At 49.8% G+C, this 24,922-nt stretch overlaps 1 protein-coding gene across 11 annotated transcripts in view; it reads left to right on the forward strand.

Moving 5' to 3' along the window:
* Positions 1 to 24,922, forward strand: part of ZNF618 (zinc finger protein 618) — a 182,497-nt gene that overhangs the window by 85,721 nt on the left and 71,854 nt on the right. For all 11 annotated transcript variants that reach the window (XM_058523856.1, XM_058523845.1, XM_058523847.1 and 8 more), the window contains exon 2: positions 10,484 to 10,527. In XM_058523856.1, the coding sequence (XP_058379839.1) occupies positions 10,484 to 10,527 (44 nt within the window). The remainder of the gene's footprint in view (positions 1 to 10,483; positions 10,528 to 24,922) is intronic.

Genomic DNA, 24,922 nt, shown 5'->3' on the forward strand with positions numbered 1-24,922 from the left:
ATGAAGCAAAAAAGTTTTTTTTTTTTTTTACCCGCTCCCCCCCCCCCCCCCGCCCCCAACTTCCTGCTGATCTGAAGCGAATATTTATCACGTATTTAATGAGTAATCTGAGTCTTGGCTTGGTGAGGCTGTACCAGGACATGGTTTATGGCTGATCTGGTTTTAACTCGCTCCAGGCGGTTTTCCCTGGAGTTTTCTGTAAAATCATAAACCTGGAGAGAGAATTTTTGTGGAATCCAGTCACATGACTCGCCCTTTTGTAAATTGAGAGATTAACTGTGTGACTGTTAAGAACCGAGACACATTTCTTTTTTTTAAAGAAAACAAACAGAGCAGCATTTATGCACCCAGAGGAGTGTGTCTAAAAGGCGGGGGAGGTCACTCGCCAAGGTCACCCCGCTGGGCCTTGGAGGCGGCGCCGTGTAGGGTCTGGGCACGTGGACTTGGAATCACAGCTTCTGAGTGGGAGTCTTGGCTGAGCCTCTTCCCAGCTCGTCCCTGTGCCCTCAAGCCTGTGGGTCCTTGCTGGGTCAGCAGGGCTGGGGACAGTCCCTACCACTTAGGGTGGTTGAGGGGGTTAAATGAGATGGTGCTTGCAGTGCTGGAGTCCAGAGCTGGCATACAGGAGGTGCTTAGTAGATGCTGGCCGCTCGGGGATTGCTAGTATTATCCCTGTCTGAGGCACTGTATGCTGCTTAATAACACAAGGTGACCCTGTGGATGTAAGGCCCTGTTCTGAGCGTGTGACGGATGATCTCAGTCTTCACCACAGCCTCTGAGGTGGACGCTGGCATCTCCCATTTTACAGAGGAAGGAACTGAGGCACCGAGAGGCCAGGTCACCTGCCCGAGGTCCCACCAGCCAGTGGCAGGGCTTGTGCCTGGGCTGAGTCCCAGTGCCGGTGTCCTTCCTCCCAGTTTAGTCCTGGAGCCTGCGGGCTCTTGACTGCTGGTCCCGGGGAGAGAGATCAGGCCTCAGCTGACCCTCCCTGGGTGCAGGCATCACCCCCTAACCAGGCTTAGTGCCTCCCACAGCCCTTTTGCAGACAGAATTCTGACCATGTTTCTCCCCTGCCTAAAGCCCTTTGTGTTGAGTGAAGGATGGAAGGGAACTCCCCATACTTTTTCTGCAACTCTCCTGTAAATTTAAAATTATTTCAATTTCAATATAAAAAGCTAAAAAAAAAAAAAAAAATCCCGATAACCTTGCTGGGCCTGACCCCAGGAACAACCTCATGCTTTTTGGCACAGCCTTAGAACCTTCTGTGATCTGACCCAGCTGGGCAAATAGAATTTACACACGTTAAACAACAAGGAACCGTCACAGACCCTTTAGATCCGCGTGTGGACCGCGGGCTCCAGCTGTGGTGGCGTCTGGCTCCCTGGGCTGAGAACGAGGCCTGTGGTCTGGGCGGTGAGTCCCGCATGGCAGCCCAGGGGAGGCTACTGCCCTCTCCTCTCTGAAGCCAAGATGTCCCCCTTCTTCTAAGGTCCGTGAGCCAGGCCCCAGGTGTGGAGATGCATTCATCTTCTACTTCCGTCCCTCCCAGGTGCCTGGGTCTGTGCACACAGTCTAAGACTGCTGAGAGTTCCTCAACAGCTACAGCAGTTTATTCATTTATTTCTAACCTGCCATTTATTGAGCAATACTCTGTGCCAGCCCTGCCCTGGGTGCTTTCCACATGTTATCTCACTTGATCCTCATCACTCCCAATAGCTCTAGGTCCTGGAGGTTTCTCTCCTCCACCACCATCCCCAAACCATCATCATCTCTTCCCTGGAAAATGACAGTGGCCTCAGTGTTGGGCTCCCTGCCTCCATACTGCAGCCAGCGGTTGCTTTCAGAGGCGCACATGCCTCCTGAGACGGCCTTAGAAGCCTTGGAGTGAAGCTGAGACTCCTTAGCCTGGTTTAAAGGTGCTCAGTAATCACTAGCTGTTGATGGGGACGACAAAGGCAATGATGACGATGATGGTGATGGTGATGATGATGATGATGGTGATGATGATGTCAGTGTTAGGGTCCTGCTGCAGTCTGCATGGCTGCTCACCAGAGACAGGAGAAGAACCTGCCTGTACCTAGGAACTCATGAAACAGACAAGGCCTGTGCTGGTTCTGTTCCTAGGAAGCTTGATTTATTTCTTGACACTTGACCTCAGGCAGCAAGGGCTTGAGGAGGGACAGAAGGGCACTGTAACTGAGAGGAATAGACATTGGTCATCCCCATTGGATTTATCTTGTAGTTGGAAACTTGGCCAGTTGATGATGGTGTCTCTGGGGCCTCCCTCAGCCTCTGGGCTCTGGCCAGGGGTCTAGTCTGGAGCTCCCTGGGTGAGCCTGGGCATGTCGGGTGGGCTGGTCCCTTCCTCCAGAGGAAGGCCCTCAGGGAAGTCTATAGCCTTGTGGGGTTCAGTGACTCAGGTTTCCCAGCTAGGCAACATGGTGCCCTTCCCCTTGCTCCCTGGCGCCCAGCTTGTGTTAGCTTCATTTGCGTCTAGGTTTTACATTCCCTGTGTTGAGTGGGAGCTCCGTGCGCCCTATGCCAGCATGCCTTCCTTGGGGAAGCCCTTCCTGACCCTGCAGTCTCATGGGATCCTGTTGTCAAGGATGCTCATGGAACCCAGGCCTGTCTCCTCAGAGCACATATCTCAGCTGGTAATTAGAAACTGGTAGCATGAAACAATTGAGTAATCACTGCCTGTCTCCCCACTGTTCTTGTTGCTGTTGTGTCGCCAGTAACTACCCTGGTGCCTAGTGCATAGTAGGCACTTCATACGTAGTATCTGGGTAGATGAATAAGGAACCATGTCTGATTCATCTTAGTGTCAGCCCCCAAGGCCTTGCTCAAAAGCACACGTCTAGTATGAACTCCGTAAATATTTCTTGAAAAATGACATCACTCATATGAGTTCCAGTTCTTTTAACCCAGAGCCTTCTCTCTCAGCCTCCACCCACCCTCAGGCTTGGACCCCAGGGCAGTCAGTGGCTTTGAGTAGCCCTGTTCAGTTGGGAAAGCAAATACAAAATTAAAAACCAAGTCCCACGTGCTGGAAACCTATCACTGAGTGTGATTTAAGAAGCAAAGTCTAATTAGAGAATTTATAATATATTTAGTTTTCTGGGAATGGAATCCTCTTTGTAACTTGTAAAGCTATTGTTCAGTGTTGGCACGGTCACCCTTAATAGGTGTTTTCTCAGGAACATCTGGTGGATAAAGGTAGGGACTGCCTCTGCTCGAGTTGAGGCCCCGTGGTTCGATAGGAAAACAGTTCATCTGCATTGTTTGGGGCCAGATTTGGTGCGTTGGTTCTAGAGATGAAGGGCCAAGTGTATAGAAGAAATGGCCATGGACTTGGGGTGTGAGCCCTGCCCAAGCCATTGACCAGCTGTGTGACCATCTTGGGCAAGTCCCTTGGCCCCTCTGGGTGCTTGGTTGATTCTTGTTCAGAGAGGGATAGTTAAACTGCAGAGTCTCCTTTGCAGGGTTATCAAGAGGGTTCGATGTGGTCTAACGAGCTATAGAGTGCTATGCCCATGATGAATCTTCTCATGTATCAGGGAGATGCAATTCCATTTTTCTTGTTGCTGAGGCCCACAGTTTTTGGAATTTTCCCTGACTCTTTCTCCATACCCCACGTCCAGGTCGTCAGCAAGTCCTGTTGGTTCTACCTCCCAGTGTATTCAGAACCCAGCCCTTCCTCGCCCCCTCACTGCCCCTTCCCTGGTCCCAGCCACCTTCTTCTTTTACCTGGGATGCTGCAGTAACCTCCTCTCCAGCCTCCTGCTGGCTTCCGGCCTTGCCCTATGGCCATTCTCAACACAGCAGCCAGAATGATTTTTTTGAAGTGGAAGTCAAATTACGTCACTTGGCCAGAACCTTCCAGTGACTCTCCAGCGTCAAAGCCAGAGCCCTCCAGTGGCCTAAAAGGCCCTGCACCTGCCAACCTCCCGTCTCTCCCTCTCGTCCTCACTCACTCCCCCCTGGATGCACTGGCATCCTCGCTGTTCGCAGAGTACACCGGGCACACTCCCGCCCTTGAGTCTGCGCTGGCCATTCCCTTCCCCAGACACCAGTTGGCGAACTCCCTCACTTCCTCCCATCGTTTGCCCTGTGATGCCTCCTTTGATCACCTCATTTAAAATTGCAACCCGCAGCTCCTCCCTTGCTCCAGCATTTGTATTCCCCCAGCATTCTGATGACCCCCTACTCTTCTCTGTTTTCCCCCCACAGAACTGATTACTTTCTAGCATACTATATATTTTACTTATTTATTACCCCTTATGTTACCATCTCCCTCCGCTTGAATGTAATGGCTGTGAGGGCAGGGATATCTCCCAGCTGCCCAGAACGATGTCTGGTGCATAGACGGAGCTTGGTAAATACTCCTCGGATGAGGGAATGACTGTCTCCTGATTTGAGTCTTGTGCCTCAGTGGGAGGGAGAGAGAACTTCAAGTTACATTGTGGGGATATCTGGCTGTCAGAAAGGAAAGAGATATGTAAATGAGGCTTGAGTTGTTTTGGCCCCACTTGCCATCCTGTCCTCAGTAAATAGTAGGGGACAGAGAATCATCCTCTGGGCAGGTCCCGGGGCTCTGCAGGTGCTTCTCTCGGGTGTGGTGCCTGCTCCAGGCCTCCAGGTCAAGTGTACTTGGTTTCACTCACTGCTGAGGCTGAGCATTTTCCTACAGGCTCAGTTGTACCAGTTGGTAATTTAAAAGTTTTTATTTTCAGACTAACGTGCATACATATGTATGAAAAGTACATCGACGTATTTTGGAGTAATATGTATATGATACTTGTGAATATAACGTCCATGTGAATTAGTAAGAAAGAATACAAGAGTTCAAAGGCGTTTGAGCATGCAGAGAACTTCCCTTCTCTCCCAGGCTCCTACTTACTCTTCCCATCCAAGGGTGGAGAGAAGCCTGAGAAGCAGTGAATCACTGGGGATTTGGAACTGCCCACTGGTGGATTCGAGGTTGTCCACCCAAAGTTGAGCATAGTGCTTGACACATAGTAGGTTTTCAAGAAATATCTGTTGAGTGACTAAAGGAGTGATTGCTTATTTAAGATCAATTGCTATATTTCATCCAAGTACAGTTGCCAGTGCATTTCATCATTCATCTGAGCAACCTCATTATCAGTATTTCCTGAGAAATAATAACTCCAGTAATGGATTCAACTGTGTTTGCTGAATATTTGCCCCTTGCCAGGCCCTGAGCTGGGTTTGGGAGACACGGCCTATGTGGGATGTGGTCTTTGTCCAGGAGGAGGGTACAATCTGGGGGGAGACAGGTGCTCCAGGAACTGTGATCCTCCTGCCATAGAGTTGGTGAAAGATGCCGGTGGTAGTGTATTAGCAGTGTTGGGAGAACAATGAACGGCGACAAATCAGATCTGGTGGGGGGAGGGGGAGTCACTGAAGTCTCCAGAGAGGAAGCAGTGTTTGAGTTGCAGTAGGGGAGGGCAAAGGCAAGATCCTAATCATACCACCACGGAAACGTGCTGCGCCAGGTCCATCCTGGGCTTGATGGCCCAGGCGCCATCTTGAAGGTGCCCTCTCCAAGATGGTGGCTCCCTCCATCCTCTCAGAGTAAGGGGGACTGTGAGTCCCCATATTTGCGGTGGCACTTCAGCTTCCCTGAGCCTCTAGCTCGCCTCTCTTATCTCAGAAAGGCATTTCATTCTTCGAGATCAGGCAGCCAGGACCCAAGGAGCTGTTTTCCTCCATTGTGCAAGCATGACAAATCATTAATTTTTGATTGATTTGCTTAGAATTATGGGCGCCCCAGCATTCTTTCCGCCGCTGAACAGCTGTATAACAAATGAATATATCAGTGTGCACAAAAGATTGGAGATCTAAGAGAAGCAATTACATTGGCTGCCCTCCCCCACCCTCACCCCTTCCTGGGCAATGAAGGGAGGAAATTTTTACCAGAAATTCCTCAAGTGGCTTTAAAAAAAATGCCTTTTTATAATTGAATTAAATCTTTATCTCTTCATCTTTTGTAGCAGATTTCCAAACAGACACCAGTTCCCCACGTGTTTGGATTCCATCCATCCAGGAGGAATCTTTAATAACGAAATTTCAACTCGTGAATTAAAACCAAAATTAAAAAAAGGAAAAAAAAAAAAGCAAATTCTACCCCTCCTTTTTGCTTTTTTCTGGTCGCTGCTATTCCTTTAAGATTTTGGAACCGTACCAGTGCACTAAATGTGACCTCCATAACTTTTAAATTAAGAATTTATGCTGGCTTGAAATTTATGAAATATTTCAGCATGAAAGAAAGCCTTTTTCCCTCAGGAAAATTGAGCAATAAATCACAGCACTGTGGATTTACTGCCCTAGAGCCAGCGAGAGATAGGATTTTTTTTTTTTTTTTGCTTCATTCTGAAAAAAAAAAAAATGTAATCATATAAGACAGCTTAGCTGCTATCCTCCCACTCTCTAGAATTTTTAATTTCAGCTGTTTCTGCTTGGATTTATTTCCAATATTCCTGCTCGGCTTTTCAATTTCCTCAGTTATTAAATTTTAATTCAGTGCATTAGCATTTAAATTAAAAAAGGGTTTATTTTATCGAAATCGTTGGCCAGCCCCCATCCCGTAGCACACGAATTGCCTGTTTCTGCCATTTGCACAAAATGTGAAATGCAGCTAATGTCTTACAACTTACATTTGCACAAATTTAGAAATAAAATTTCTGGGTTTGGAATAATATTTTCTTTCCAAGAAAATCCTTAATAAGAGAATGGAAAAGAACAACTTAACATTCATTTGGGAGGGAAGAGGAGGGTCAAATGAAACCAAAAATAGCCTTGCCCAGGTCCTAAGGAGAAGCTGTTGTGTAAGGAGTGGATGGGTCTGGAAAGGGGGGGCAGGTACCCTTATGGGGAGCTCGGGGGCAGGGGGCTGGATACCTTTACCTTCACCTGTGGAGGAGGAAAAGCAAGGTCTCTCATGGGCCCACTGTCCCCTACCGTATTTCTTTTGCCATAGAGGGTTGTTAGGGTTGGGTCAGTTCCACATAGAGTGACAGAGATGACAGGGAGGGCGAGATGCTCTGACTCAACTCTCGTACCTCCTGTCCCCATTTTCACGTCTGAGAACCTTAGGTCCAGGGAAAGGAAAGAGCTTGCCCAAGGTTCAAAGTGAGACCAGACAGAGCCAGGGCAGGAAGCTGCATCCTTCAGGGCCATGTGGTCCAGTGGCAGCAGGAGTAGAGTTTCCATTACTTAAGCCTGTGCTTGGTGGTATACCTACATCATTGGATCTGGCCCTTTGGTGAAGGCCTCAGGGTTGTGGGGTCTGGTGGATGCTCATGAGATGGCAGCTTGCAGCACGGGATTCAGATTGGGCCCCGAGACAGGCTGGGAAGACCCCTGGTGTGGTCCAGGCCAGCTCGGCTGCTCGCTCATCTGCTGGGTCATCTTGTATGAGTCACTCTGCTTTTCTGTGCCTCGGTTTCCTGGCCCCACTAAATGGTGGCCTTTATAACTGCATCTGGAGTTGTTACTGATTGTTATCGTCATTATAGCTGAGCCCACGCTAAGTACTTTTACATACGTGACCTTATTTAAGTCTTATGCTAGTCTCGTGAGGTAAGTCCTAGGATTAGCATGTTGCCATTTTGCAGATGAGGAAACCGAGGCCTTGAGAGTGTGGATGACTTGCCTAGGATCATCCAGCTAGAAAAGGGCAGAACCAAGACTCAAACTCACGCGGTCTGACTCTAAACCCTATCCTCTTAAACTTCAGTCCAAACTGAGAATCAGGTGGGATTACACTGGGTAAAGGTGAATTTGTGGTTTAGGTTGAATCATATGAAATTACTGGTATTGGACTGTTTGGGCCTAGGAAGATGGCAGTGTCAGAGGTTCAACTGAATCTAGGGATTGCTGTGATGTATTTGTGAGGACACGAAGCTGGCCTGGCGTCTTAATGGATCTCTACAACCAAGAATCGGTGCCCTTGGCGCTGTGGGCTGCAGCTGGGGCTGGGAGGGCCCAAGAGGCTGTCCCCTGTCATGATGGTCACAGCCAGGCCCGAATGCTGTGATTGACGGGTGCTGCGATATTGACACGTGCCATCTTGGACATCTTTCCCTTGAGTCCATCGTCGATTGATACCCTTACCCATATCAGCTTTCCCATATCTGCCAATAAAGGGACATGTCACACTCTGCTGAGGTGGCACCCCTCCCTGCAGCAGTTCCACTGCCCCAGTGCTGCCACCTAAGTTTCTGCAAAAGGATTTGTTTAGATAGCGATTTGAACATTTTTAGCATTTTGTGGAAATGGGTGGAAAACAAAAATGAGTATTGCTGCTAGTGATGAGAAGCTCAGGTTTCATCAACATAATAGAAGGGACACAGAGGTGGTGATGATTAGATGTGCCAAAAACAGAATCTCTTCCCCTACCCAGTCATGTGTTCCCTGCATTTGAACTCGTCAACTCTGTGTGAAACTGAAGAAAAAGGACAAAAAAAGACAACATTAAAAATATGTATGAAATGCTAGAAATACATGCCCAGGGTTGAGTCTGAAAGATGAGAGATCGTTTCGGATTTTATAGTTTTTTTAAGCTCTCTGGGGCAGAATTTCCACCCCCTACCACTCCTGCCTCTTCTGATATGGACATTAAAACAACTGCTTCCCCTTGGCGTTACAGATAAGTTTGGGGAATGCAAGATGTCGGGAAGAGGCTGTAATTGATCCTGTTCTTTTGCTCCCAGTGAAATGACATGCAGACCGTTTTCTGCTTTCTTGTTTCTTCCACTGAAATAATACCCTGGCATCCCATTAATTTCTGCCCCCCAGGCCTCACATTTCTACCTCTGTTTGTCCTTCACCTTCCCATTTCCCTCATGTGGGCAGTGGGGCTGTGTGTCACCCCATTTCCCAGTTGGCACTCTGGAATGTTGGCAGGAGATCAGATATTCCAGAGCTGAGGAAGGTGGGCATCGGAGTGACCCTGACCTCGAGCTTGTCACTGTGGGACTTTGGATAAGTGACTTAAATTCTTTGACCCTCCATGCTTCACCTGTAAAATGGGGATATTGTGTATGTGTGTTGGGGGACCTATTGAGAGGGTTAAGTGAGAGGCATTTAATGCCCATACACTAGCCCTGCTGGGAAGTTAGCCAGGGGGAGCCAGTCTGGACACCTGCAGGGGCCAGGCCGGAGGGCTGGTATAAGGCAGAGAAGGAGGGGTGGGTGGGGACTGTGGAGACCGGGTGTGTCAGCTCCAGCTCGACGGTGGCCATGGGGGACTGCGTGTTGCTGGTTTTTAAAGAGAAGCTGAAATCTGGCCCTTTTTGGGTGAAATCCCTTTATTTTTATGTATTGACTGTTTGAATCGAAGTCGGCCATCTGCTTTTGCCCGTTCGCAACTTCTCGTAAGCACTCATCCACAGGTAGTTGCGGCTCTGATTTTAGGTCCTCAATCCTGAAATTTGAAAAGCTTGAAAACAAACAGATTTTTTGGAGCTGATGAGGCGGCAGAACTTGACCTGAGGGAGGGAGAAGAGGCTCGCTGCCGTCTCCCTTTATCCCACGGAGGGCTGACTGCCGAAGTTTCACTATAGAAACTTGGGGCTCCCCAGACCCTGCCACGGTTGTTTCAGAATAAAAAACACATGTGCTACGTTACCTTTCTAAAATCGGAAAGAGTCTGAATTTGGAAACACGTGTGTGCTGGAGTTTTGACCCTGTATTTATTCTGTGATTACTATTATTTTATAAATGTTTTGACAAAGCTGGGGAATGCATCTTCAGCCAGTGGTGATGGAGAAGCCAGGCGTTCTTTCCGTGTCTGTGGCCTGTTTCAGCCTCTGCGTAGAGGTCCCCCAGCCCTGGCCTAGGAGCCAGGAACCCAGGTATTTGTCATTCGGTCCTCATGAGACATCAGGCGGCTCCCTCCTCACCCAGAGCCTCAGTCTCTCCATCTGAGCCAGAATTTTATGATTTCTGAAAATTTCATTTGGTCAAGCTTGTCTCCCCATCCCCCAGCCCCAAATAAAAGAGATTAAGAACCGGCACTCTCTTGCCTCCCCCTGCTCATAGGGTTGGGGGACAGACTATTTTAGCATAATAGGATTTTCCCCCTCCAGTTGGTAGGAATAAATCTGCGGCTGCTGTTTTATTGGAAATCCCAGCTGAAAATAAAAATGGTGCAATTCAATCTCAGATTTAGCTGGTTACTTAGTTTTGCGAAGTCCCCAGGGCTCTGTGGTTGCTGGGTTTGTGTTGGCAATGGGTGCACAGATGGATTTAAAGAGCCAAGCAAATGGGGGGAGGGGGTGTCTTGACTCCCTCTCACCACTAGGGGCAGATTTTTCCAGCCTGGAGGAATGGAGCAGGGAGTTGCGGCCAGCGCACCTGTCTGGAGGCTGGTGCTGAGCGGGACCTCGGTGGGGTGGCAGTGGGTAGAATATGTGTCTTCTGCCTTGGCTGATGTAGGTGTTTTGGGTTTCTTTTGCAGGCTGACGGAGCCAGTGCAGCTGGAAGGAAAAGCACAGCGAGCAGGTACACTCACCTTCCCCTGTCCCCTGTTGTACCCCTTCCTCTCTCTGGTCCTCACCTTCCACCTGAAAAGATGGGTGGTCCAGGCTACCTGCCTTTGCTGAGAAGTATCCATACTTCCCTGGAGGATGTGAGGTTGTGGGCAGCGCTTTCCAGCCCTGCTGGTGCCCTCTGTGGGCATCTGTCACTGGAACCTAAGGATGACTCAATCCTGGGCTGGCCTCTGGCCGCTCAAGTTTGGGGGAACTTAAGGGTAAAGCCCAAGACTGGGCAGGAGGACCTGGGCTTGAAACCCATCTCAGCTACTGCATTGTGAACTCTGAGGGGCCCGGTCCCTTCCTAGTCTGGAATTCATTGACCTGGCTTCAGTCCTGTGCTCATCTCCCTGAACCAGTCCATCCTCCAAAGGAGGAGGATGGAATATTCTGCTGAGCCAGACCAGGGGGATGTCCTCACCCTTGGAGCTGGCAGGAGATGGGGGAGGGGTGGTCCCCAAAGGAAAGCTGGGCTGTCATTACCAAAGATGGGGGAGAGAGATACCGGACAGGCCCACCTACTGGACGCCCATCACGAGTGGCACAGGCAGGCACTTGGTAAATGTTAGCGCTGCTACTGTTGCTGTTCCGTTAGGTAGACCAGAGCTGGAGTGGCCAAGTGACCTTTATTTGGGGCATTGGAGGCAGGAAGAAGGCAAGGGACAGACGAGAGATGGCCCCCCAGGCCACACGCACAAAACCTGGAACAGGCTCTAGGATTACCTGCTGGAGCTGGGGGTCAGATGGCGAATGCCAAGGAGAGGAATTTGCCTTTTAGCCCATGGAACACTAGTTCTTTAAAATGTTGATAGATTTTTGTGGAACAAAGAGGTTCTGTGGCCAAATAAGTTTGAAGAACAGTGAATTAAACAAAGTGAACAGATTTCTTTGCCGTGGGAATTTTCAGAGCCTTTCACGTGCTCGTGTGCTTGCTTGAGAACTTCCAAGAGAGATGAGAATGCTGTGTTTCTCAAACTTACTTAACCGTGGAACTTTTTTATTGAAGTTCATTCCATGGAGTGAGTGTTTCTTGGAACATTCTTCGGGACACCATGGGGTGCCCTTGCATTTCTTCGAGAACAGTAATGTGTTCGGCTCTGTGTTTCGGGGAGATCACCTTGGCAACCATGCAGGGTGGGTTGGAGGCACGTAGATTGGAGGCCAAGACACCAGGTTGCGGGTCACTGTGACCCACACAACCTGGCGTGGCCTGGCTCTCACCCACCTTCCCAGTCTCCTTATATGTCAGTTTCTGCCTTGCTCAGTCTGTTTTGGCTACCCTGACCTTCTCTCTGTTTATCTAAGGCTCTAAACCGGGGCTCAGCCAACTTTACCTACAAAGGGCCAGATGGTACCAATTTTGCACTTTACAGGCCCTAGATCTCTGTGGCAACTTCTCAGCTCTGCCAGTGTAATGCGAAAGTGCCGTAGTTAATACATAAAGACATAAACAGCTGTGGTTTGCCGATCCCTGGCCCAGACAGACTCCTGCCTGAGAGCCTTTGCACCTCCTCTTCCCTTTGCCTGGAATGTTCTTTCTCTGATCCTCCCATGATTGGTGCCCTTTCATCCTTCAGGTCTCGATTGCATCCTCCCCTCGAGAAGCCTTCCTGACCCCCTTTTCTTGAGGTACCCTCTACCCCCACCTGTCGCCTGTGTCCCTCATCGCCTCTTTACGCTCCACAGATTTGTGTACGTTCCCCGCCTCTCGAGTGCCAGCTCCGTAGGCAGGGACCACGTCTGTCTTGTTCACGGTGTGGGCTGGCCTCTAGTAGATGCTCACTGAGTGTTTATGGGATGAGTACACTGAATGAGATGGGAGAGGATGTGGGGATGCTGTAGGGGCCGGGAGTGTGGGCTGGAAAGGAGGAATGGGTGGCCTTGGGCCTGTGAACGCGGGCGGTGACCCGTGTGGCCAGTAGCCGCCCGGCGCCTTGTGTTTCTCTCCTGGGCCCCCGGTAATGGGATTTTGTGGAAGAACAGTGTGTGAGGCTGTGGTCTGCGGGGCACTGGGAGTGCTCAGACTGGCGGTGCCCGGAAGGGCTTCCTGGGTCAGAATGTCAGGACTGGAAGGGGCCTTGTCTCGTGCCTCCCTCTCGTTGTGCACATGGGGATGACACGCCCTGCTCAAGGTCTTGTGATGAGTGAGTGGCCGTGTCAGGCCTTGAACCTGCCGAAGCCGGTGCTTTCTGTGCTCAAGGATACTGTGTCAGGTGAGGGTCTAGCCAGCCTCGCCCGCTGTCCTCCCACGTTCATTGAGCACCTGCCCCCAGGTTAGACCCATGCTGTGTGCTCTGGACTCAGATGGAGCAGATCCCTGTTTATTCATCCATCAGACAGTTGAGTGTCTGCTGCATGACAGGCGCTGTTCAAAGTGCGGGGTCTACGGCAGTGAACACAGACCAAGCTCCCTCCGCTGCTCATGACTCTCGCATGGATGTGGTCCATGCCCTCACTGTCTGGTGCCTGAATCTGTCCCACACCGGATCAGAGGACAGCAGGCAGGTTTCCCCGTAGTGGTCGCGGCTGCCCGAAGCCCTGAATTGAGTCTTATCAGCCATGGCTGCAGTCAGGGGGAGGAGAGTGCTGAGATCGATTAGAGATGCCTGCCCCAGTCAGGGGAGGGGAAGATGGCATGTGTGGCATCTGTTTCCTCCCCTTGCCGAGCCTAGGCTTGCATCTACTCACTGATGGAGCCCTGTGTCATCACCGTGGTGCCAGAATATACGCCAGGAAGAGCCAACCCAAATCTCAGGGTTGTGCGTGACTCGAGGCATAAAGAAGAAATTTCTAATGATGACGGCTACCATGTAGTCGGCAGTTCCATGGCAGGCTCTGAACTAAGGGATTTACAGAGACTAACTTCCTATTAATTGATGTAGTCTTGATAACAGCCCTGTGAGGGAGGTGCTCTCCATATTCCCACTTTCCAGATGAGGAAGCTCAGGCACAGAGAGGTTTATGGGCTCAGGCTGCCCAGTGGAGGTGAGCAGTAGAGCCAGGCTGTCTTCCCAGGTCTGACTTCTCGGATGCTGGTGCTCACCCACTGTGCCCTCCTGCTTGTCGGTCTGGAGCGATGAGTTAACAGACGTTGGAGGAGCCTCTGAGGCCCTGTCAAGAAGGCAGAGCCTCTGAAGGAGCTTCCAAGTGAGTTTATATTGATTCCGTCATTAAAGCTCACAGAGCATCCTTGAAAGACCAAAGCAATGTTATAGTATAGCGACCCACTGTTCAGTCTGAGAAGTGAGTGAATTATACATTAAATGTCAGGAGAACGTTAGTGTAGGCCTGAGCCAACTCCGCTGGTAAATGTGACCCTGGCCTTGGGTTAGATGGGCCAGATGGGGTGTAGACCTGTAGACGCTGTGTAGAGCTTTAGACTCAGCCAGTCCCTGTTTAAGATGGGGAAGCAAAGGTCCAAGCTCCCCGAAGTCAGAGTTCGGCTGTACAGCCCTGGTCAGGAGTGACCTGGAAGGACCCGGACCTTCTGACGCGGCCCCCACCCCCAGCTCCCTGCTGTGCTGTGGTACACTCTGTTATTATACCGGGGTCTGCTTGCGTCTCAGCGCCTTCCTTTTGGCCCGGAACACCTAATTTTGTTCCTTCTCAGAGGGCCTCTGGCTAAACCCCAAAACCAACAGCATGGGCTGCTGAGGAATGAGTGTTAAATTGAGGGGAACACGGAGAGCCGGTGTTTCTGATCCTAAGACACAACCGAGTATGGTTTGGTTTACTTCCTCGTAACCCTACCTGGGTCGGTTTTACAAGACCAGCGATCCCAGCACTTGAGGTTAACACTGACCTGCCGTGCGGGTGACAAATCACGTCGCACAGCCGCAGCCAAACCTCACTTATTCTAAGAGGTGGGATGGCTTAGCTGGGGAAAAGTCTAAAGGAAATGCAGTTTCTATAATCAAGTCAATGTAGCTACCAGCTCGCTGTCTTGAAGAATTATGCCTTTTTTTTTTGTCAGTTGGAGGTTTTCCGAGCTGGAAGGATTCGAGATAATCTAGACTAACCCTCTCATTTTGGAGATAAGGAAACCAGGGAAGGAAGAGGTTAAGGGACTCATTTGTTCACTGTTTGTACCAAGTGGCTAACAAGTGATCAAGATCTTGTAGATGGGGAGAGTGGGGTGGAGGAAATGATGATAAGACCAAGTCTCATTCATTCATTCATTCCACAAATATTTCTTGAGGGCCTACTCAGTGCTGGGGTCTGACCTCGGTGCTGGAAATCCAGCAGTGAACAAAACGGACAGAAACCCCTAGCCTGGTGGAGCTGATGTTCTAGCGGGAGTGGAGCCATAAGAAGTATGTAAAATATGTGGTACATCATATGATAAAAAGTGCTGTGGGGGAAAAGCAGGGAGTGGTATTGGAGAACCAAAAGAAATATTGCATCACCAAAAAGGTGACATTAGAACAAGGACCTGAAGGAAACGAGGGACTGAACCAAGCAGTCGTTGGGGGAACCACATTTCAGGCAGAGAGAACAACAGGTGCAAAGGCCCTGGGGCAGGAGTGCATGCATTGTGTTGGAGCAACAGCAGGGAGACTGATATGGCTATAGAGGGCCTTGGAGGCTATTGTCAGGACTTTGGCCTTTACCCTGCATGAGCTGGGGAACCACTGGGGATTTTGAGCATAGGACTGGCATAACATGATTTGATTTTAAAAGGATCATTCTGGCTGCCAGGAAGAGAATAAACTGCAAGGGCAAGATGTTAAAGAGGTGTTACAAAGGGTTCAGGACAGGCAGGACCTTAGAAGGTAGCCTTGGAAGGGAGTTTTGGAAAGGCCATTTTTTTTCAGTCCAGTTCAGCAAAGCATCGTTTGAATCCTGCATCCGAAAAAGCACGCTTCTCCAAGTCTTGTCTGCGGGCATTTTCCTCTCCCTTTCTCTAGCCCTGCTAAAGGCCATGCAGCTTAGCACAATGTTGAAGAGCCCAGACTGCCTGGTTCAGATCCTGGCATTGTCCACTGCCTGGTTGTGTGACCTTGGGCTGGTTAACCTGACCTCAGTTTCCTCGTCTGTAAAATGGGGATTATATCGATACCTCTCTTATAGTGCTGTAGGGAGGAGTAAGTGTAACAATAATAATAACATGTATACCCTTAGCACAGTGCCTGGCCCGTAGCAGGTGTTCATTGAACGTTTATTTTTATCACCAACATCACCACCATGCTGGCTTCCATTCCTAAGAGGAGGTAGCAGTGGGGTGCCAATTGATTTCTCATGGAGCATGGGCGTTGGAGAATGGGCTAGAGGTAAGGATGTGAGTGGGGACGGAGCTCATGTATGAGCACAATCCAGTTACTGGCTCGTGCACCTTTCACGTTTGAGCCTCCCAGCAGCCCTCTGAGGCAGTGATTCGCACCTCCGTCCCCCAGAGGGAAGTGAGGAATAGACTTGTCCACAGTCGCCAAATAGTCAGATGGCTTTGGGCCCAGCTGAGTCTTGTCCTTTAAGCTGAGATTTTTCACCAGTGGACCGTTTTCATCTGATAACCACATGGGTATGTGGCTGCCTAATTCTTTCTAAAATAATACCTTCTTGTTGTTAAGCATTTCGGTTTTCATCAGTAAAATAAAAGTGGCCTGAAACAAATTAACTTTATCTGCACAGAAGTTCACAGTGACAGTAGCCCAGTGCTGCTCGGTGACCAGTATGGTTTTAGCAGGATGAACTACTTGAGAACTCGGGGTATGTTTTAGTCAGGCTGGGTCTTCATCTTTACTCTAGGTTGATGCTCTTGTTATGGGAGCTCATTTGGTTTCCAGAAATATGTATTCTCACCCTACCAAACTTTGGGCAAAGTTTGGCTACAGAAACCATAAATTGCAGGCTGACTTGGTCGGGGGGGGGGGGGGGTCCATGTACTTATTCCAAAGGGGCCAGTTGCTCTTTTGGTGGGCAGAGTTCACTCTCTGCTTGATCAGTTGCTGTTAGTCCTAGACTCGGCAAATAGAGCAGATTCTTGAAAATTCAGACACATCCTTAGGTTTGCCCTCTAGAGGCAGCCACAGAAATGCAAACTACAACTCATGCACATTAAAATCGGTGAATCATTTTTGCCAAATGGCGGTGTGGTTCTCGAGCTTGTGGTGGTCCGGCAAGGGGACGTGATTGGGGTCCCTAGGGAACCTCTGCTCAGTCCACCCTCCCAGCTCGAGTCTCCCACCTGTGCTCCTTGAGCAAATGAAGAAAGTTCTTCTTGTGAAGCTGGAGTTATCAGTTCAGAGCATTCGGAAGTCTTGCCTCGTCATGAAGAAGCACAGTCTTGACAATGGTAACTAGGATGACGTGGCCTGGTGGCTTCTTGAGGCCCTTAATGACAAAGGCTTTGATCTGAGAAAGCAACTCGGGAAATTTCCACAACCTCACTGTCAGACCCGCCTTCAGCTTCCTCCAGGTTCCACGCAAACCATGATGGTTAAGAATGTCGTTACATCCACACCTACTTTCTTGATCCCTCCCGTCTTCCCATCCTGCAGTGGACTTGGCTGCAGTGTGTGTCCCCATCTCTCCTCTTCATCGCTGCCAAATGGAGGGCCGGTGCCCACCACTCCTTTTGATTTCCTAGGGGCTAAAAATTCCTCTTCTACATTGATTTATGAGTACTCCATGCGTGGCCTGAGAGCACATCTTTTTCGTAGGTTGACCAAACTTTTCACGTTTTGTCTGGCGAGTGCTTGGTAAGGACAGGAGAAAAGAACTAACATTTATTGAGCCCCACTATGTGTGTGGTCCTTTCTGGGCACCTTTTGTACATCTCTGTGCTTTAATCTTCTAAACAACCCCTAGTGGTGACTGTTAACATCCTCAGCTTACACATGAAGAAAGGGAGGTGTGGGCAGGTTAGGAGGCTTGGGAATGGTCCGTGCATCCAGTTTATCATCCCCAAACACCTTAGGAGGCCCAGACCATGTACTAGGAGTCTCATTTGTCTGTCTGGGCAGTGAGGGCCCAGGTCTGGGTCTTCACCATGGAGTGTTGTGGACAGAGCCGGCTGTGCATTATAAACCTCAGTCTCTCATCGGCTGGTCTCAGCGCTGGTGGGTGGAGTGTGGAAGGGAGGAGGCCAGATGTAATGCCAGGACGGGGGGAGCACACTGGAGGATGGCAAAGCTCTGTGAGCAGCTGGGCAGCTCTGGCATCAGTTGTCAACATGTGTGGGATGGAGGGGGAGTGGTCCTGTTGGGAAGCTTCTTTACCTTTCATTCCAAAGAGAAGTGGCCAGAGGACTTCGCCATCAGAGTGAGGGAAATGGGTGGTTGCTACGTCACAGCCTCGGCAGGAAATAACACTGGTGGCAGAAGGAGTGTATTTATCCTCCTTGTATGTCCAGCATGAGAACCTAGGTATGGCCGCCTCCTTCGCTGGTTGAGTTACCTGCCCTCTGGTGCCTTCCGTGGGTGCCCCGGAAGATGCAAGACAGTGGGCATGGGTCCCTCTGCCACCTCCCCTTTCCCGCCTGCCTGTCGAGGGGCTTCTGTCTGGGTGAGAATTCCTGAGTCTGCAGTGTCCCGATGGTTGCGTGAGGGGAGACGCAGTGAGGTGGCTCTTCAGAGAGCAGTGCACGTTGCTAGCGGATCTGAGTTGTGCCCCTGCTAGACCCATTGCAAAATGAAGGCGGTGCATCTGTTTCAAATGCTGTTGACGGTAATTCTTTTTAATGACCTGGGCCAACCTTCCATGTGCCACGACACCATTGGAAGAAGTTTCTGGCTTTACCCGGAGGGCCCCACCTGCTAAATGTAGGAGTTTGCAACTTGACGGCGTTGCTCAGACTCCTGCTTTTCTCTATTTTAGGTTTAAATTAACCAGGGAATTAACTCTTAATATTTAAATCTTCATGCTGCCTTTCTGAACTGCAGTATTACCCAGCGTTGTGGCTGACTGACACCATACATTGAAGAAAGTTAAGTGCCTAAGAATTATGTGAAACTAATGATATATTTATGCTTTGTAGGTTGTTTTGAATTTCTAGACTGTTAAGAGTTGTTTAATAGGTTAATAGTTTTAATCTATTAATCTAATCTTTTCTACTTGACTATTTATTAAAATATATCAGTGATACATGACAGAAATGGAAGTGCAGATAATTCTGAGGGTTATTAAGGCCTGGGTGATGGCGTAAAGATTTGAAACATGGGTGGAATAGTAAATATACAGACACAGGCCTCATTCCTGGGGTTTGTGAAAACTGGGGTTTTGCACTAGGTTCTCTCTTTTGGCCCTTCCAGGCTAATGGTGAAGTTGCAGCCTTTATCCTCACTGTGATTTCTGTCTCCTCCTAAAAACAGGAGACTCTTTATATCCAAAGGACATGGGTGAGCCCAGCAACCATTGTAGGACACTTCAGGGAGAGTTGGAGGTCAACAGCCCACACAGAGCCCATGCACTTTTCTCTGTGGCAGAGATGGACTGTGCCCTGTTATGTCAGGATACTAGGAATACAGTAGGAGACAAGGGAATACGTTGCCTATCTCTTGGAGCTTCTGGTCATTGAGTCATTTATTTATTCATTCATTCAACAGATGTTTTTATTGTTTTCTGTTCTCTTCAGAAGAGAAAACAGAGATCGTCCAAATGATTAAAAGCACAGGCAGACCTAGTTGAATCCTGCTTTTGTCCCTAGAAAGCTATGCAATCGTGAAAAAGTCACTCTGCTTCTCCAATCCTCGGTTTTCTTATCTGTAAAGCGGAACTACCTGCCATTTAAGGCATTGTGAAGAACAGTGAGATGGTGAATACAGCGTGAAGTGCCACGCCTGGCATGTCACGGCCACTCAGGATGCCATAGTGGCCCTTGTCCTCACTCACCCTGTTGTTTGCGTCATCTGCATCATCGCCATCAGCACCACCAGCATCTCCTCCACTCTGCATGTTGACGTATTTACATCTGGTCACGTTCTGTCTGTATCGTTCAGCAGACGTTAGCTGACATCTGCCAGGGCCCAGGCACAGGGATACAGAAAGCAGTGGGGTAGAGCCCTTGCCTCTGGAGGTCTCCCAGAACCGCATGGAATTAGAGGGCAGATTCAGAGTAGGAGCCCGTCAGAAGCAGAGGAGGGCATTCCCAGAACCCTTGGTGAGAGACCTCAGCCCCCAGGATGATGTCAGAGAGGACCCGAATCTGCTAATCGATGTTTGTATAGTGACCCTGCATCCTCAAGAGTTGGCGTCGTTTTGCAGTATCAAATCATCACCTTGTACACCTTAACTTACATATGGTGTGTGTGAATAACATCTCAATAAAGCTGGAAGAAAAAACCAGTTGGTGTCAGAGCATTACCAGGCTCCTCTATTTGGGCATTTCAGAAAGTAGGAAGAATGTGTAGCATTGGCGAAAATTTCCATTGAAAGGATAAAGATAAGACTTGGACACTCCAGGAATGAGCTTCGCTTACTCAGAGAGTTGCCTCCTGGGACCCATCTCTATGTTATACCGAGGGCCAGATGGATGGGCCGTGGCTTCTCCAGTTCTGAGGACCAGCTGGAGCAGTTAAACCGTCGGCAGTTCTTTGGGGGTGGGGGGGTGGATGCCTGGAAGGCTGGCGTTGACCTTCCCAGGACTCCTTCCTTGGATCCTCCAATGAACAGATGCTTCTTGATGACCTCCCACGTGCCAGGTGCTGCTGTAGGTGCTGGGATGTGACCGTGAACCGACGAGACAAAGTCCCCATCCTCTTGGAGTTCGTGTTTGAGTTGGGGAGACAGACAGTGGAGAGGATGAGAGGTAACAAGTGTGTTAGATACATGTAGGGTAAATGTGGAACGCAGAACGTGTAAAGCAGGGAGGGGGGATATGGAGTGTTGAAGGCCGGGGGTGGGGGAAGACGGGCGACGTTCTGGATCAGGCAGCCACAGACGTCTCCACTAGCACTGGAATGTTTGAGTGAAGACCTGAAGGAGTGAAGAACTAACCATGTGGCACCTGGGGAAGGGGAGACTATTCCAGGCAGAGGAAGGAGCGAGTGCCCAGGCCCAAGGTGGGAGCTTGCCTGGTGCTCAGGGAACAGCAAGGAGACTGGTGTGGCCGGGAAGGGGGGACCCAGATGGGGAGTGTTAGTGCACAAGGTCAGCGGGCACGTGGGGCGTGTCCCGGAGAGCCCTGAGGGTCAGGGCGAGGACTCTGGCTGTTAGTCTGGGTGAGGGCGGAACCACGCATAGGTTTTGAGCTGAAGAGTGACGTGACCTGGCTTGTTTTAACAGGTCCACTCTGGCTGCTGTGTTGAACATAGATTTTGGGGTGTTGGGCAAGGGTAGGAGCAGAGAGACTGGCTGTGAGGTTATTACAAGGCAGGAGCGAGGGGAAGGCAGCTTGGATGAGAGTGGTGGCCGTGGGGTGGTAAGGAGTGGTCGGTTCTGGACGTATTTTGAGTTGATGGATTTGCTGGTAGATTTATTAGTAGGGAGAGAGAGACGGAAGAGTCAAGGATAGTTCCAGAGGCTGGCCGTGACCTGCTGGAAGGATGGAATTGCAGCTCACTGAATTGGAGAAGTCTGTGGTTACTTGATTGTGGCGTTTTAGACTGCAGGGTTGAGTGGGAAGAGCGCTGGGTAGGAGTCAAAATTGTTTTCTTGACTTGGGGGAAGCAGCGTGGCAGAGGCTCAGTTTGGACCTGTTAAATATGGTGCCTGTCAGGCGTCCAAGTGGAGGTGTCAAGCAGGCAGCTGCTTATGCAGGTCTGGAGTTCAGGAGGTCTAAGCTGGAGAGAGAATTGGGGATTCATCATGATAGAGTTATCTTTAAAAGCCTGAGTCTGGATGGGATCACTTAAGGAGTAAGTGTGGACAGAAGTAGAAGAGGTTCTAGAACTGATCCTTGGGGCCTGTCAATGTATAAGGGTTGGGTTGATGAAGAAGAATCAGGGAAAGACAGAGGAGTGACCAGAAGGTGGGCGGTCCACCAGGTGAGCACAGAGCAAAGTGGGGAAAGAGTTGGATGGAGGAGAGAGAGGGGAGCTTGTCAAAGGCTCTGACAGAGGACGAGTTTGCTGAGGACCCAGACGGGACCATTGGAGCTAGGAGCCTGGAGGTCACAGGAGGCCTTGGAAATGGCAGCTCTGGTGGAATGGTGGAGCAACAACCTACTTGGACTTAGGAAGCATTGCTAAGGAGGGGCCTGCTGACGTCTACGAATAGATAAGAATCGTTTGCACTCAGATTGTCAATGGGTGGGCAGATGGGTAGAGTTGGAGGACATAGTCAGTAGTCAGTCTCTGCAGCAGGGTGAACACGGCCCCTGACGTCATGGCTGGGTGTGTGTTAATTCATTTAACACCACGTGCATCCACACATTCGTGGGGAGTGTATTTAAGCTCAGCTTGAGACCAGTTAACCCTCATTCCTAATGAGTGGAGTCTTTTAATGAAGTTTTATTCTAGAGGGTATTAACCAAGTCATTATTTACACACTGTGATTAGAGATTTTTTTAGGTGGCTAAAGCACCAGAGTAAATAAACAGCAGCCTTTGGAGGGGGTGGAGTGGTCCTCAGGCTGAGTCCTGGGGCACAGATGGATGCACTGCCCCCGTCCTGTGCAAGGAGATACACGCACCCTGCTGGCTGGAGGTCTGGCCTCCACAAGGACCTTGCACGTCAGATTCCAGCTCACGCCTGCGGATGGGAAAACCAAGTCACAGCAGGGGCAGGACTGAAGTGCTGCATGCCGAGGACTTCTCATAACTACTGTGACTTGGTAGAACTTCAAGCGTTGGCATTTTTGGTGGAATGATGTAGAAATTGTGCCCAGAAACAAAGTTGTCTGATTCTCCGGCACTTGGAGTCTCCTGGGACTCTTCCTCCAACTTGCCCAGAGATGGCATTTGTCTTTGGGCCTCAGATCCACTGAGAAGTCATTTGGTTGCATTGTCTTAGGCTGCAGGGTTTGTGGGAATGGCACCATGATAGGCGTCGGAAGAAAGGTTTCCAGACCAAGCTCATCGCTGGGAGTTGTGTGACATGGGTCATGCCATTCGTTCACCGTCTTGATTGAGTCCCGGCTGTGCACCAGGCCTCGTGCACAAGGAGTGGAGCGTGGCTGTGAACAAAACAGACACGGGCCCTGCTCTGTGCTTCGGTTTCCCCAGCTGGCCACAGGGCTCTCGTGAACGCCACATGGGGTTGGGTGGGTGTAAGCCACCAGAAGAAGCATCTGGTAAGACCCAGAGGAAGAGATTGGTTTCTGAAACCTCCCCAGGCAGGCTCTGCGGGCACGTTGGACTGGCCAGACACAGTAACGGGGATGGATAAGAATGAAGTGAAAGAAAACAGCATAGTGGAGGGCAGTGGTTTGCAGACTCAACCGCCTTGATCCCGTTTCTTCAAATTGAGTCTTACATACTGTATTCGTTTCCTGTGGCTGCTGTAACCAAGTACCACAAACTAGGTGGCTTAAAATGACAGAAGTTTATTCTCTCACGGTTCTGGAGGCCACAATTCTGAAATCAAGGTGTCAGCTGGGTCACACTCCTTCTGGAGGCTCTGGGGAGAATCTGTTCTTTGCCTCTTCCAGCTGCTGATGGCTGCCGTATTCCTTGACTCGTGGCCACATCACTCCAATCTCTGCCCTGTGGTCATGTTGCCGGTGCCCCTTTCTCTGTATCGTCCCCTCTTCTGTCTGTCTAGTCTCCGTGTGTCTCTTATAAGGACATTTGTCACTGCATTTAGGGCCCATCCAGATAATCCAGGATGATCTCGTTTCAAGATCCTTAATTTAATTACATCTGCAAAGAGCCTTTTTCTGATTAAAGTCACATTCACAGGTTCTGGGGGTTAGGACTGTGCATCTCTTTGAGGGGGTGCTGCCATTTACCCCACTACAGGGAGAAAGAAGCCTAAATACATATATATCAGGCAGTAAGCAAAGCTGTGCATATTGAAGACAGAGAGAGTAGGGTCTTGGAGCCCTACTCAACACCACCCTCCTCATTCAGGCCTCATGGGTATTTCTGGGCCACTGCTGTGGAACCCCTGGGCCTCCGAGGAACACACTTTGAGAACCATTGCCTTAGTGAAAGGCCAGGGCTCTTAGGGAATTCCTTGGGCAGAGACCCATCTGGTCTGGCTTCTCTCCGGTGTTCTGGCGTGAGCAGTAACCGGTGACCACACAGTATGTACTTACCGAGAAATATCCTTTTAGTGCCCAACTTGAGATTTTATGTTAAAGTGTGACTCGGGTTAAATATAAAATTCATAGCATATCTTGAGCAACTATTTTGTAGTTATCTATATATAAATCTATTTTACAGCGACACAAATAGAATAGATTATGGAGTGTCAGCGTGTAGATAGATGCCGAGTGCTTTTTTACTAATATACCTAATGATTCGTGCTGAGAATATCCAAGGGCTTCACTGTACATTTAAATGGATATAATTAAAATAATGAGCTCTATTTTAAAAAATGATATATGAAAAAAAATTTTTAAGGAAGTTGGAAGGAGCTGCGCTACTAATTCAAAGTGATATAAGTACTTCTGCGCTTCCATTGTTATTAGGACGCCTAATTAAGTGCAGAGCATCCGAGAAAAGCAACATTTGGTCTTGTAAATCTGAAGCGTGAAGCCAGGGGAAGAGAAGGTGCCCGTCTCCTCGGCGCAGCAAGGGTGTCACGGTTAAGGGAGTAGACTGGTGTATGCCGTCATGCCTGTGGGTGAGGGGGGCTCACGTGGCTCTCAGCTCCCGTGGGCTGGTCACACTGCCGTTGTATTTGCCAGTGTGGCCTCTGATTTGTTTGGGGTGGGGGGAAAAGAACTTTGCAGAGCCTGCCTTCCCATGGGAGGGAGCCATTCCTCCCCACCCAGATGTTAGGGGCACTTCTGGTGACCTGAGGCTGGTCGTTCAGCAGAAAGGGCAAAGGATGAGAGGTTGGGAGATGCGGGTTCAAGTCCCGGCTTTGCTGTGTGCTCTGTGCCTTTGGAGGGGGCCTCTACTCTGATGTGTTTATGCCCAGGCCTGTTGCAAATGGATGACCATCCATTCCGCAAACTCACCTTGAGGACGTGCAGGAGGCTCGAGTCCCAGCACTCACTCACCAGGCGGCAGGTCATCTTCCGATCACTCAGCAAGCGCAGTATTCACTGAGCATCTACTGTGTGCTGACCGGGTGCTGGCGGCACAGCCGTGCACACCTGCTCTTAGGGCTTGTGCGATTTGGTGAGTCAGCAAATGGACAAAATATTTCAGATGGCAGCCAAGGCTGCAAAGGAAGTAAGACAAGGTGATGAGCTAGGAGCTAGACTGGGAGGTCGGAAAGGTGCGTGTGAGCCGAGATGCGTTCGTTAGAACACAGCGGGAGGACAGCTGTAAGAGTCCCCTGTGCGAGGCAGAGGGGCATTCAGAGGGGACTCTG

The sequence above is a fragment of the Diceros bicornis genome, chromosome 28 (assembly GCF_020826845.1).
Source record: "Diceros bicornis minor isolate mBicDic1 chromosome 28, mDicBic1.mat.cur, whole genome shotgun sequence".
Taxonomy (NCBI): domain Eukaryota; kingdom Metazoa; phylum Chordata; class Mammalia; order Perissodactyla; family Rhinocerotidae; genus Diceros; species Diceros bicornis.